Source organism: Ochotona princeps, chromosome 18 (genome assembly GCF_030435755.1).
Source record: "Ochotona princeps isolate mOchPri1 chromosome 18, mOchPri1.hap1, whole genome shotgun sequence".
Taxonomy (NCBI): Eukaryota; Metazoa; Chordata; class Mammalia; order Lagomorpha; family Ochotonidae; genus Ochotona; species Ochotona princeps.
In genome coordinates, this window is record NC_080849.1 from 16457894 (window position 1) to 16470930 (window position 13037).

The following is a 13037-nucleotide window of genomic DNA, read 5'->3' on the forward strand; positions in this document are numbered from 1 at the left end:
GGTCACGTACAACATGCATGCCTGACAGGAATGCTGCAGGTCAGGTTTACCACGTGTGTCTTTGGGTTAGCTGAAGGTCACACGCACCACGTGTGGCTGGCAGGCAATGTGGGAGCGCACCAGCTTCTCATAGCTGCTTCTCCAGGATGTCCCGGCACAGCTTGTCCAAGGCAGAGAAGAGAGCTGGGATGCAGACCAATGATCAGGCCAGTTTGAGGTCTCGGTGAGCCAAGACCATTGTCGGGCTTCTCCCAGGGACGTGGTGTTCCACCTGCCTTTGGCCTCCCACATTGGCCACGCAGGTGATCTCCCACATCTAAGCATGCTGATACATTTTTTTAAAACAAACTTTCTTGTATTTTTATTGGAAAGTCAGATATTCAGAGAGGAGGGAAGACAGAGGAAGGCCTTCCTTCCGCCAGTTCACTCCCCAAGTGGACACAGTGGCCGGAACTAACTGATCAGGAGCCAGGAGCTCCTCCGAGTCTCCCATGCGGGTGCAGGGTCCCAAGGCTTTGGGCCATCCTTGACTGCTTTCCCAGGCCACAAGCAGGGAGCTGGATGGGAAGTGGGGCCACTGGGATTAGAACTGGTGCCCATATGGGATCCTGCTAGGACTTGAGCTGCTAGGCTATCACCCCGGCACGGCGTGCTAATATTCTATAAGTAAAAGTCACAAACTCAGTGGCTAGATGGCCCACACATGTGATGCCAGAGTGAGCTATTGGGAATGTTCTGAACCTGACACCTCTAATGATCAGCCACTATTAATCCTTCATGGCTTACTATTGCCAAATCAAGTCCAGTGTCTATAATCTTTCCGTTTTTAAGAGAAGCTTGAAGATTGGGTTTTATTTGAAGCCTGGATTAGTAGATGCTGGCTTAATTTTTATTGAAGGTACTGAAGGCTGAGCAGTATGTATGAAGGGGTTGGCCTTGGTCCACCTGCTCCTAGTTGGTTTGAGCATTGCTTCAACAGGTGTGATCCCTTGCTCAGCAGCATCGGCACCCTGAAGCCGTAACAGAATGTCTGCTCCTGGGCCCTAGCTTGGGCTCCTTGAGCCCCAGGCCACTGTGCTGCCTAGTCCTCTGTGCCCTTCTGATGCCGGCTGAGGTTTGAGAATTGCTTCTTTCGGAGTGTGGCAATTGACACTGAAATTTCTGTTCTAGAACAGCTAGTGAAGATAATGGTTCATCAGATATCCTGTAAACCCAATATAAGAATGTTTCTACATCAAAAATAAATGAGAATATGTATTTTTTTTTTTTCAGAAAGAATGATTTTCATTGTTTTGTGGGGAAGGATTCGGAATTAGCACACAGATTTGCTTTAAGTTTGATTTTTCTGCCCCCCCTTTTGGTTCTTAGTATGTTAAAATGAACTTACAAGCAATTCTGTACATTTTTATTTCAAACATATCTTACATTTTATTTGTTGTTTGAAGCTGATGAGTTAGAAGGCTTTTGGCACTTCAGTCTTACGTATGATCTTTAGAAGCATTAAATGTGGTTTATATTTGGACCATGTATTGGTGTGGCAGGCTAGCCCTCTGCCTATAACACTGGCATCCAGTACAGGCATCAGTTAGCATCCTGGTTGCTCCACTTTAACCCAGTTCTCTAATTGTGGCCTACGAAAGCATTGAGGATGGCTCCAGGCTATGAGCCACTGTGCCCACATGGGGGATCCAGACGAAGCTTTTGGCTCTTGGCTTTGGATCTGGTGGGCTGCAGTTGTTGCTGCCATTTGGGGAGTGAACCAGCAGATAGAGGACCAAGACCTCTCTGTCTTTCTCTGTATCTCCGCCTTTCAAATAAAAATAGAACAAATCTTTTCAAATGTGGTATCTGTTGTAAAAATAGCGAATACAGATGGAGTGTCCGTTCTCTAGAATGATTGCTCTGGATTGTGTATGTTGTGGATTTCAGAACGTTTGCACAAACATAATCAGATCTTTGGGGTAAGACCCAGACGTAGGGCACTTGTTACATTGCATATGCACCTCACACGCACGGCCTGAGGGCGCTTCCTTGCGGTATGCTCAGTGCACTCGTGTATTCAGGGTAGCTTTCCCACTTGTTTTGTGTCTGCGCTCAGGCAAAGTTGTGTATTTTGGAGTTTTGGGTTAGGTATGTTTAACCTGAGCTTCTTAATTTGTCACATTTTTCTTTTCTTTTTAAGATTTATTTATTTTTATTTGAAGGACAGAGTTACAGAGAAAGAAGGAGAGGGAGAACACAGAAGTCTTTCATCTGCTGTCTGCACCCGTAACGGCCATAGTGGCTGGACCATCCTGGTCTGAAGCCAGGAGCTTGTTCTGGGTCTCCCATGTGGGTACAGGTGCCCAAGGACCTGGGGCATCCTCTACTGCCTCCCAGGCCATCAGTAGGGAGCTGGATCGGAAGTGGGACCACTGGGACACGAGCTAGTACCTGTAGAGAATGCTGGTGCCGCAGGTGCTTGGCTTGCCAGGCCACTGTGCTGGCCACCATAGCTGAGTTCTGTTTTCTGGAGTTACAACTTGTTACACTTCACATAAAAGGGAAGATCAACGTGGGTGGTTTTATGTAAGCTCAGTCTCCTGACTGCTCATCACGAATGTGTATCTTAGTGCCCAACTCTGTTGATATTGTCTTTCATTCTCAGAATGTAGGAGGAATTGCAAGCCTGAAGTTTTCCTAGCTTTTAAATAAACCAATCTTAAATATATTTGTTCATTTAAAAATCATTAGCATTTTGCGGTTAATTACAAATTTCGTGCAGAGAATTTTCTTACATTTAGAAGTGTACAAGGTTTTTCATTTTTTATGAGAGAAATTTGTGTGTTATAATAAAAATACATATGTTGTACTTTGGGTATTTAAAAATGCAAAGAGAATTTTAGAATAATTTGATATAAAATAACATTGAATTAACAACAGCTTCATGTGATTTCTTTTATATGTAATATTAATGAAAGGACACTTATACTCGCAGGGTAAACCGGACTTGAATACGACACTGCCAATTAGACAGACAGCGTCAATTTTCAAACAACCAGTAACCAAAGTCACCAATCACCCTAACAATAAGGTGAAGTCAGACCCGCAGCGAGTGAACGAGCAGCCGCGGCAGGTAAGGGCGTGTTGCATTCTCTAGCCTCACTATTTATTCATTTGTTTTTAATGTATCTTTTGAGTAAATTCTGGATAAAGTGGAATGTATTTGGAAAGAAAATTGTTTCTTGTTTTAGGCAATAACGTGAGTGTTGGAGAATACAAAATTAAGAACTTCTATTAAGGAAAAATTAATAAATTAAACGAACGAGTCATAATATGGAATATTTTTTAGTACTTATGTGTGGTAATACATAACAGACTTGGTTCTGCTAAACTTAGTTTTTTTAAACCTACCTTTCCAGGAATAATATATCATAGAGAAATGAAGGATGCAGTTTTGTGTCATTTAAAGATATTTTCTTTGACTTGGAAACAACTTTTTTATTCTGATTTTTTTATTTCATGAAATCTGCCCTGCCCTTTTGAAAAACAGAGCTAGATAAACTTCGTATGGTATGTTGTCCTGTGACTTCCAGTTTTGTATAAAATCAGTTTATTTTCCTCTTTCTTTAATGCTTTAAGCTGTATTCCGCCAGAATCTTTGCTTAGGAAAAAACTTAGCTGAAAGGCCTCCCCAACACTTAATTATGCCACATATCCAGGGGAGGAACATGTGACAAAACGCTTAGAACTTGAAGTCATCTTGCTGATTCACTCCCTAATTTTGGCGAAAAAGTTGAGGTACTTGGTGAGTTTTGAGTGACAGTTGGGCTGATGGAGTGGAGGGAGTGTGTGCATTGTCCCCTCCCCTTCCTCTGCTGCGCCCGCTGAGGGCTGGGAACACTGTGACCCAGGACGATTGTCTTTTCTCTTAGAATCCCCTTTGGGTGTCTCCCTCCATCTTTTGAGTTTTGTGTTTCACTAGTCCTTCAGTGTCTCATCTCCAGACTTCGTAAAGGATTGGGCCAAAACTTTCAGCAGTTGCTCTAGAAGAAACTACATACAAAGTGATTCAGTTCCCACATCCTCTGTAGTGTTTTTTCCTCTTCAGGTGAGCCAGGAAAACAGAAGATATTTGGAGCCACATTGGATCCGCATCTTGCTATAGATGTCTCAAGATTTGAAGTTCTAAACTTGCTTTACTGTTGGTCCCCAAGAGATTCAACAGGGGCCATGTAAGTGTGTCACATCCAATATAAAAGATGCGTACCTGCATGTGCCTGTAGGCCCCTCCCACCACCTAGGTTATCTTTGGGCCATTCAGCTGTGTGGGCCTCTCCCTTCTGCTTGACCACTGTACCCAGCAGCAGTCACCCGCCAGCTCAGGGAAGCTATTCTGCCCTTCCGAACTTGGCTCACTCGGAGGCCATCTGACATCTGAAACAGCTTGTCCTCTGGCTTTTTGGTGATTTAAAAATGGTGTTCTCACAAAGATTTTTTTGTTGATTAAAATTTTTGAAAGTGTGCAAATGAGTAAGAGTTTACTTCAGAATGCCAAAAGATAAAGCAGGTGGAACGTGACCTTGAGTAACACTGTTGCACACTGAGCAGAGTCATCTTACTGAGCAGACAGGATGGACTAGATTTGTCCTCATCTTCTCTCGGCCAGATCATTCTCCTTGGAGCTTGTAAACCCCAGTGTTCTGTTTGCAAACCAATTGGTTGGCAAATTCTGGTCATTTTAACTATAACTTAGTTGTTTTTCTATACAAATCCAGTCACATATTTTAAAAAAACATTGTAGTTATGTTTAGGATAATTATCTGGCTGTAGAGGTATTGCTAACCTAGAATTTTGAACGATTTTGACCGCATTCTTTGCTGTGTTAAAAATAGGGTTACATTTTCCTTCTTTTGGTATAGTTTTTGAGATTATTCATTCTTTCTCGCTCCCCAGAAAAAAACTCAGTGTACCCAGATCTTGGGAGGGTTTTGTCTTCTTACTGGCCTGCTTAGGGAGGATGTGTTAATATTTAGTGGCTTAATTCTCAGAAGCTTGGGCTGGTTTTCGCCTTACCCTCATGTGAGCTCACCTTTTTGCTGGATGAGTTTGTATACACTAAGGAGGGAGATGTCTTGCCCGCTCTGTACCTTCAGTCTCAGAGTTGAGGTAATGTGTGACTGCTGTCTCAGCTAGAAGATTCCAAAACGTAGGACGTGCGTCGGACAGAGAAAGAAAAGCTAAGAGGCAATTTTCAGTATTAATATTTTTAAATCCTGGTGTGTCATGCTTATCATTTCAGATTCAGGTTTGTTAGTAAAGGTTTTGATCATATTTATGTGACATACGTAGGGCAACCATTGTTATTCAGGAGCTCATTGGCAAAATACACACGAGCAAAAATGATGGGTCCGGTATTGCTTACTTAAAGTCTCTGAGATAGGTTTTTTCAATATTTATTTTTTGGAAAGGCAGATTTACAGAGAGAAGGTGAGACAGATAGAGAAATCTTCCATCCACTGATTCACTCCCTGGATGTCTACACGTGGTTGGAGCTGAGCCAGTCTGGAGCCAGGAACCTGGAGTTGTGCTTCTCCCATGTGGGTGCAGCAGCCTTCCCTGCCATACACGAGGAGCTGCACGAGGAGCGAGCAGCTGGGCTCCAGCTCTCGCCCGTGTGGGAAGCTGGCACCATGGGGGATGATTAGCTTTCTTTGCCACTGTGCTGACCCCAGATGTTTTCAGAAAGCCTCATCATAGTCCCAGTTCTCAAAATTCAGCAGTCTAGAAGGAATCATCATTCCACTGGCTTTACTATGTAGTTGAAATAACATGAACATGGTTAAAGAATGACAACATTGTGGTCTTCCTCTCTGACCTCTGTTCTCGCACACTCGGATGGTAATTCATGCTCTTCTTTTTGCCCTCAGTTGGCTGTTTCTTGGTTGTTCCTGGAGTCTGAACTTGGTGTCGCTTCCTCTGTTCAGAGAGCCTGGTTCCTGACTGGGGACTTGGTCTTTCCTTACTATGTCTTTATCTACTTTTTGATTGTAACTTCATCTTGGTTATTTTTTATTTCTACTCTCTATCAGTGCTTAGTATATATTTGCTGAATTAGTTAATTCAGATGAAGCAAGTTAAATGAGTGAGAAATGTGGCTTTCAAGGCACAGAAGTGTGAGTAGCTGGAGGTCTTCAGCTGGCTGTTGTGTGGGATGAAGACAGGTGTACGGCTAGTGTGTCAGTGAAGGGCCTTGCAGGGAGCAGTGACGTGAGTCATAAACTTTGTTTTACGCTGGCCATAAAAATCCTGACAGATTTTCTTGACTGACCTTGCTGTGCCTGTATGAAGTACTTAGATTTAGGTGACTATGAGAATTATGTCATGGAGAGAAATATGGGACTACTGAAGAATATAAAATAATACATGATTCTTTAAAAAAATTTTATGTTATTAGAAAGGCAAATGTAAGAGAGAAGGAAACACAGGGAAAGATTCTGTCTGCTAGTTCAGTCCCCAAGTGACGACAATGCTGAGCTGAACCAGTTCGAAGCCAGGAGCCAGGAATTTCCTCTTGGTCTCCCACGTGGGCGCAGAGTCCCAAGGCTTTGGGCCATCCTCCACTGCTTTCCCAGGTCACAAGCAGGGAGCTGGATGGGAAGTGAAACAGCTGGGAAATGACCCTGCTATGCTACTACACCTCCCTTCCCCCAGTCTGTTTTAAGATGTGGTGACTATTATATGCAGAGATCTGTGACATTTTTTTGAAGTTTTTGTCTTGATCTAATTCGGGGATATAGCCAGGAAAAAAATCAAATTGTTTAAGTATTTTATAGGAGAGTGATATGCTGCATAAGCTTTTTATGTCTTTATTTTCTTTTTCAGAAGCATTTATTCTCAGTTCCTGTAATTTTCTTTCTAATTGCCTACATGTTTCTCAATAGTATACTTACTGGGTTTTGTCTGTTAATTGTAGGTCTTAGTTCCTGAACTCTCCCTGTGATAAATGAGTCCATAGTTCTTCACTTGCTCTGTATGTGTTTGTATCATGGTTTGGTTAGTTTGGGTAATCAGGGTTTTTCATGGTTATGACTGAAAATTTTCTGATGGGGGCAAAGAAATGCCCTATTGTTACAGTCCCTTCTCCCATCATCCTTTGTTGCTATTGTTTTAATCTTCGTTGTATTCTAGGTTTTCTGTGTTATAGATTGTTTCCTATTGCTTTGCGTTCTTAGCATATCTTCATTACTCTCCCTAATGCTGGAGTTAAGGCATTGCTGGGGTTTTTCCTGACATCATCTTAGCTCCCTTTTCCAGTCTGGATCGATTTTTTTGGGGGCCTACTGTGAAACTTTAGTTATAGACTTTGGTTTCACCTGTGTTTTCCCTAGATTTTTGTCTTGCTTTGTCTTATATACTGTCAAAATTAGCAACACATTCTCTAGTAACTTCTAATAAAATGTACTGCGAGTCAGAGCCTTTGGGAACTTGCACGTCAGAAATGGTTGTCTCTCCTGGTCGTGCTGCAGCCTGAGTGTGGGGCTGCCAAGTGAAGATTCTTGTCCGGAGTGTTGGAAGTGTTGCTGCGGTGTGGATGGGGCATCCGTGCTCTGCCGGATGGCTCTGCCTTCACAGATGACTTCCGCATCTCTGACTGTGTTTAGTTTATTCATGATTTTTAAAAAATTTAATGATACAGTACATTTTAGGCATTTTTTCTTATTCACTGTCTAGACACTCAGTACATTGCAAAAGTGACTCCTGTCCTTTGGGAAATTTCCTTGTATCCTTTTATAATTTCCTTTCCACCTGGACTCTCCAAATTTCCTGTTTTTGTTTTTTGTTTTTTGTGGAAGTCGTGAGTTATTCATCGGATGTTACTGTTTCTGCTTTTGTATTTTTGCTTGTTGTTGTTCTTTTACTTTCCAGGATGTTATCTTGAGTTTTTGATCCTAATCCTTTACAATTTTTACTTAGTGATCGTATTTTTGATTTATAGTAGATCTCTTTTGGTCTTTGAATACAGAATTGCCCCGTTCCAGTTTCACAACTGTGGCCTGTGTTCTTAACTCTTGAGTTTATTAGTTATGAGAATGTTTCTGTTTACTTGATGTTAGGTGGTTTTTTTGTTCCCTGCATGGATTTTGTTTGTTTTGGATTCTTTCTTGTTGGCTGTTATGATATTCCTTCAATGAATGTACTGTTTTTAGTTTTGCATTTAAATCTAGGGGGTGCAATCGCTGGGACTTGTTAAATGTGTATGTTTAGTTTTATTACATAGTATCAGTTTTCCAGAGTGGATTATAAAGTTATACACTTCTGTCACAAGTGTATAGTGGCTTTAAATCTTTATCAGTGGGACTGGTGCCATAACCTAGTGGCTAAAGTCCTCGTCTTGCATGTGCCAGGATCCCAGATGGATGCCAGTTCTAATCCCGGAGGCCCCGCTTCCCTTCTAGCTCCCTGCTTGTGGCCTGGGAAAGTAGTCAAGGACGGCCCAAAGCCTTAGGATTCAGCACTGGTGTGGGAGACCTGGAGGAGGCTCCTGGCTCCTGACTTCGCATTGGCTCAGCTTCAGCCGTTGCATCTGCATGGGGAGTGAATTAACGGAGGGTCTTCCTCTTTGTCTCTTTTCCTCTCTATATGTCTGATTTTCCAATAAAAAAAATAAATCTTAAAAAAAAATCCTTGTTAGTATCATCAGCTTTCAAAGTTGTAAGTATTCTTGCACGGGTTTAGGATTATTTCGTTATAGGTTTAGTTTGTGTTTCCTTGGAAATTGATACTGAGCTGTCTTTACCTTTTTGTAATGTAGATATCATTTAATGAAATACTTTTTTTTTTTTTGAGGATTTATGTTTTATTTGAAAGAGTTGCAGAAAGGGGCAGAGATGAGATCTTCATCTGGTTCACTCTCCAGATGGCCGCGCTGTCGGGTCTGGGCCAGGGTGCCGCTGGAGGCCGAAGCTGCGGCTGCGTCTCATTGGGCGGCTGCGTCCGGAGGGCCTGCCATCCTCTGCTGGTTTTCCTGGAGTGGGGCAGCTGGGTCATGAGACAGTGCTCACGTGGGATGCTGGGGTTGTAGTATGTGGCTTTATCTGCTACGCCACATTGCTGGCCCCTGTGCAAATCCTTTCAAGCAGCTTTCTGTTAGATTGCTTGTCTTTTTCTTATTTCATAGAACTTTTCAAAAATATATTTTTGATAGGAAGTTTACTATTTTCTCTGAGTTTGTGGCCTACCTTTTTTAAACTATCAGGGTTGTGTTTTGATAGATGTGAATTCATACTTTTAAGCAAATTGGGAGGTAGGATAGAGGCTGGGAGCACGTGGCGCTTCTGGGGTGCTGGTAATATTGTATATATGGATTTGAGTGATGTTGCACAAGTGGGCTGTGCACTAGAAATACTTTATGAATCTGTATGCTCTGTGATAATAAAAAAGCATCTTTTGTTTATTCCAAAGTTATCAATAAATTCCCTGAACTTATCTTCTGAAAGCTTGCATTACATTTAGACCTGTGTCATCTGAAGTTGACGTTTGTGGATGAGATCAGGATATGGCTTTTTGTCCGTATGGTTAGCCATTTATTGAAAAGGGCATCCCCTCACCCGCTCTGCTTTGTAGCCTTTGTCGTAGATGAAGTGTTTTTGTATGTCAGAAGTAACCTTCAGTTCTGTGTCCTGTTTCTTTGATCTGTTTGTGAGTCAGTTTCTGGGCTGTCTGTTTAGTTCATTGGCTTTTCTGTCTGTGCTTTCCTAACTGTAGCTTTATCAAATCAGCAAGTCCAGCAGAGCCCATGCGCAGCGTTGCTGCGGAGTTGATGCTTTTCTAGGTTCTTCTGGCTCTTTACATTTCTACAGATAGCTTTGACTCAGTTTGCTCAGTTTTCTCCAAAAGCTGCTGAATTTACATCTGTAGATAAATAGAGGAGACAATATTTATGTTTGTGTTCTTTAACCTGTAAATCTCATAATTATCTGCTGATGTTTTATACTAGTCAGTTTAGTGATGTGACACAATATTGGATTTTTTTGATGCTGTTTATTTATGAAATTTGTATTTTCTAAGTTTGCTAATACGAGAAACATTTTGTACAATGATTATTTGGCTGCCTTCCTAAATTCATTGATTACATCTTCTGTAATTTGTAGAGCTTTATGCATAAACACATGTCATTAACTAATAAAATCTTATTGTTTGTATCTTTTTTATGTATGTATTTTTATGTGAAAACCAGAGTTACAGACAGAAAGGAGATCTTGCATCCATTGGTTCATTCTCCAGCTGGCTGCAACAGCTGGAGCTGGGCTGATCCAGAGCCAGGAGCTCATCTTGGCCTCCCTAGGGCGCTGGGGCTCAAGCACTTGAGCTGTCGTCTGCTGCTTTCCCAGGCGCATTAACGGGGCTGGGTCAGAAGTAGAACAGCTAGCACTTAAACCGGTGCCCCTACAGGATATGGTGCTGCAGACAGAGGTTTAACTCCAGGCACTAGGCAATCAGCCTATTGATTTTTTCCCTTGTCTTATGTCACTGGCTAGGATTTCCCATACACCGTTGAACACATTTGTTGCTAGCCGATAATCTGGTGTTGTGGCTTAAGTGGGGGGAACTTTACTACACCACTATTCGTCTCCAGGACACAGTTTTTTTTTTTGAGATTTATTTATTTTTATTGGGAAGGCAGATTTATAGAGAGGAGGAGAGACACAGAGGAAGATCTGTCTGTTGATTCACTCCCCAAGTGGCCCCAACAGCCAGAGCTGCGCCAGTCTGAAGCCAGGAGCCCAGAGTTTCTTCCAGGTCTCCCACGTGGGTACAGGGTCCCAATGCCTTGGGCCGTCCTCGACTGTTTTCCCAGGCCACAAGCAGAGAGCTGGATGGCAAGTGGAGCTGCCGGGATTAGAACTGGCGTCCATATGGTATTCTGGTGTGTGCAAGGCGAGGACTTTAACCACTAGGTTATGGCGCCGGGCCCTCCAGGGAACTTTTAAAATATTTTCATTAGGTGAAATATTTGCTGTAGATTTTAGTTCGATTTGTAAATATCTTTTGATAGTTTGAAAAATTTACTAGGAATACTGTTTATGGGCCTGGCGCCGTGGCCTAGCGACTAAAGTCCTTGCCTTGAAAATGTGCCGTGATCTCATGGTCGCTGGTTCTAATCCCAGCAGCCCCACTTCCCATCCAGTTCCCTGCTTGTGGCCTGGGAAAGCAGTCGAGGACGGCCCAAAGCCTTGGGACCCTTCTTTCTAGGAAACCCGAAAGAGACTCCTGGCTCCTGGCTTTGGATCGGCACAGTACCGGCCGTTGCAGTCACTTGGGGAGTGAATCATCAGATGGAAGATCTTCCTCTGTGTCTCCCTCTCTCTGTATGTCTGACTTTATGATAAAAAGAAAATAAATCTTATAAAAAAGAATACTGTTTATGAGTAAATATTGAATTATATCAAATTTTTTTCTCTGCCAGGTTGAATAAATAGTTTATATTCTTTCTAGTAAATTAACGTGATTGTTTTTAAGTGGTTTAGGGGATTTATAGCTTGATTTTAATTATAGTGGTTGCTCAGTGTCATTTTAAGCAGTATATGTTTACTTCTATTTCTTAATATTGAAAGGATGGAATTTCTGTTAGTATCTTACTGTAGAAATAGAAATTAACGTATACTATTAAAAACTAGTTCCAAGAGTGCTTTTCTGAGAGATGTGTATTCTGGTAATGACAGTCTTCATTTGTGAGTGTCATGGTGCTTGGAGTTGAATGATTCTTTAAATCCCTGGTTCATTTAGCCAAGGGCTCATATTGCTGATTATGTTACAGAATGTTGTATGAGCAGCCACAGCAGGACGTGCCCAGGTCCCTGTTCATGCCCTGTTTTTCCAGAACTTTGAACCCATTAGGGAAAACAAATGTTGAATAAGTAGTTCCAAGTAACAAATGACAAATACATGAAGAGTAGTGGGAGTACATAATGAAGTCTTTTTAAAAATATTTAGTAAATTTATTTTTGATGATATTTATGTAGTTGAGACATAATGAAGTCTTATGTGAACTTGTGTGTCAGTAAGAAAATTATTATTCTACCTTCTACTTTAAAAGTAGCAGGTGAGAACTCAGGCAGTGGGGAGTGGTACTCTGCTTTCATGGTCAGCTCAGGATCCGGCAAGTATAACTCAGCCGTGATGTGAGTTACAGCGTGTTCATGGCGAGGTTCAGACAGGGAAGTACAGCAGACAGTAGCTGCACTTTTGTTTTTATTGACTCAGTTTGCTTCTTTCTTTTGTTAGTGCTTCTCTCCTTGTTAGCTCAAATTTTTATGTTCTGCCTTAACAACAGATCATCACATCGTGGTTTGCCCAGCCACATGAATCAAGTTTTTTCATGGTTTATATAATAATTTTATTTTTACCCAGCCCTTCTTTCTAGGCGCTATGACAAAAATCAAGGGGCAGCTCGTAAGACCTTTGATTTGTACAGACCACAGGGTTCAAGTTAAGTTATTTTTGCTGACTGTAGCTGGGCAGCCCTGGTTTTGTGTGAGGTTGCTTTGAAATAGAGCAGTGATTTCCTTCTGCATAGAAACATCGCTTAAGTAGCCTGACCCTATATCTTGCATTCTTAAGTTTCTGAAAGTCACTGTATGTAAAGTGCATATTTTCTGGATTTTGCTTTCGATTACAAGTATATAACCAATATTTTTTACCCTTTTGCTGGATTTAATAAATACCTTGTATAGGTGACTAAAAATCTGTGTTTATGAAATCCTGCTGTTAGGAAAACATTTGAATAATTTGATATAAAAATTTCCAAATAACTTTCTCATTTTGTCAATTTTAATGATCTTCTGAGGTATACATGATAGTTTATTATTATTTCCAGTGTACTGGTGAAAAGGCCTCCAAAGACATGAAGTGATTTGGTCTAAGGTAGCACCCTCCGTTGCCAGCTGGGCTTTCTGTCCCTGTGTCCTCTGCTTAACCACACATTTGCCCACTGCCCACTCGGGTGTGGACTCTAAGCTCCTGTGCAGTGTCGCTGGCTGTTGCTGCAGCCTGAG

General features: G+C 41.7%; 1 protein-coding gene across 1 annotated transcript in view; it reads left to right on the forward strand.

Annotated features, from left to right (window-relative positions):
• MBD2 (methyl-CpG binding domain protein 2) overlaps positions 1–13037 on the forward strand; it is a 53133-nt gene that overhangs the window by 27070 nt on the left and 13026 nt on the right. The window contains exon 3 of the mRNA XM_058676850.1: positions 2978–3115. Coding sequence (XP_058532833.1) covers positions 2978–3115 — 138 coding nt within the window. The remainder of the gene's footprint in view (positions 1–2977; positions 3116–13037) is intronic.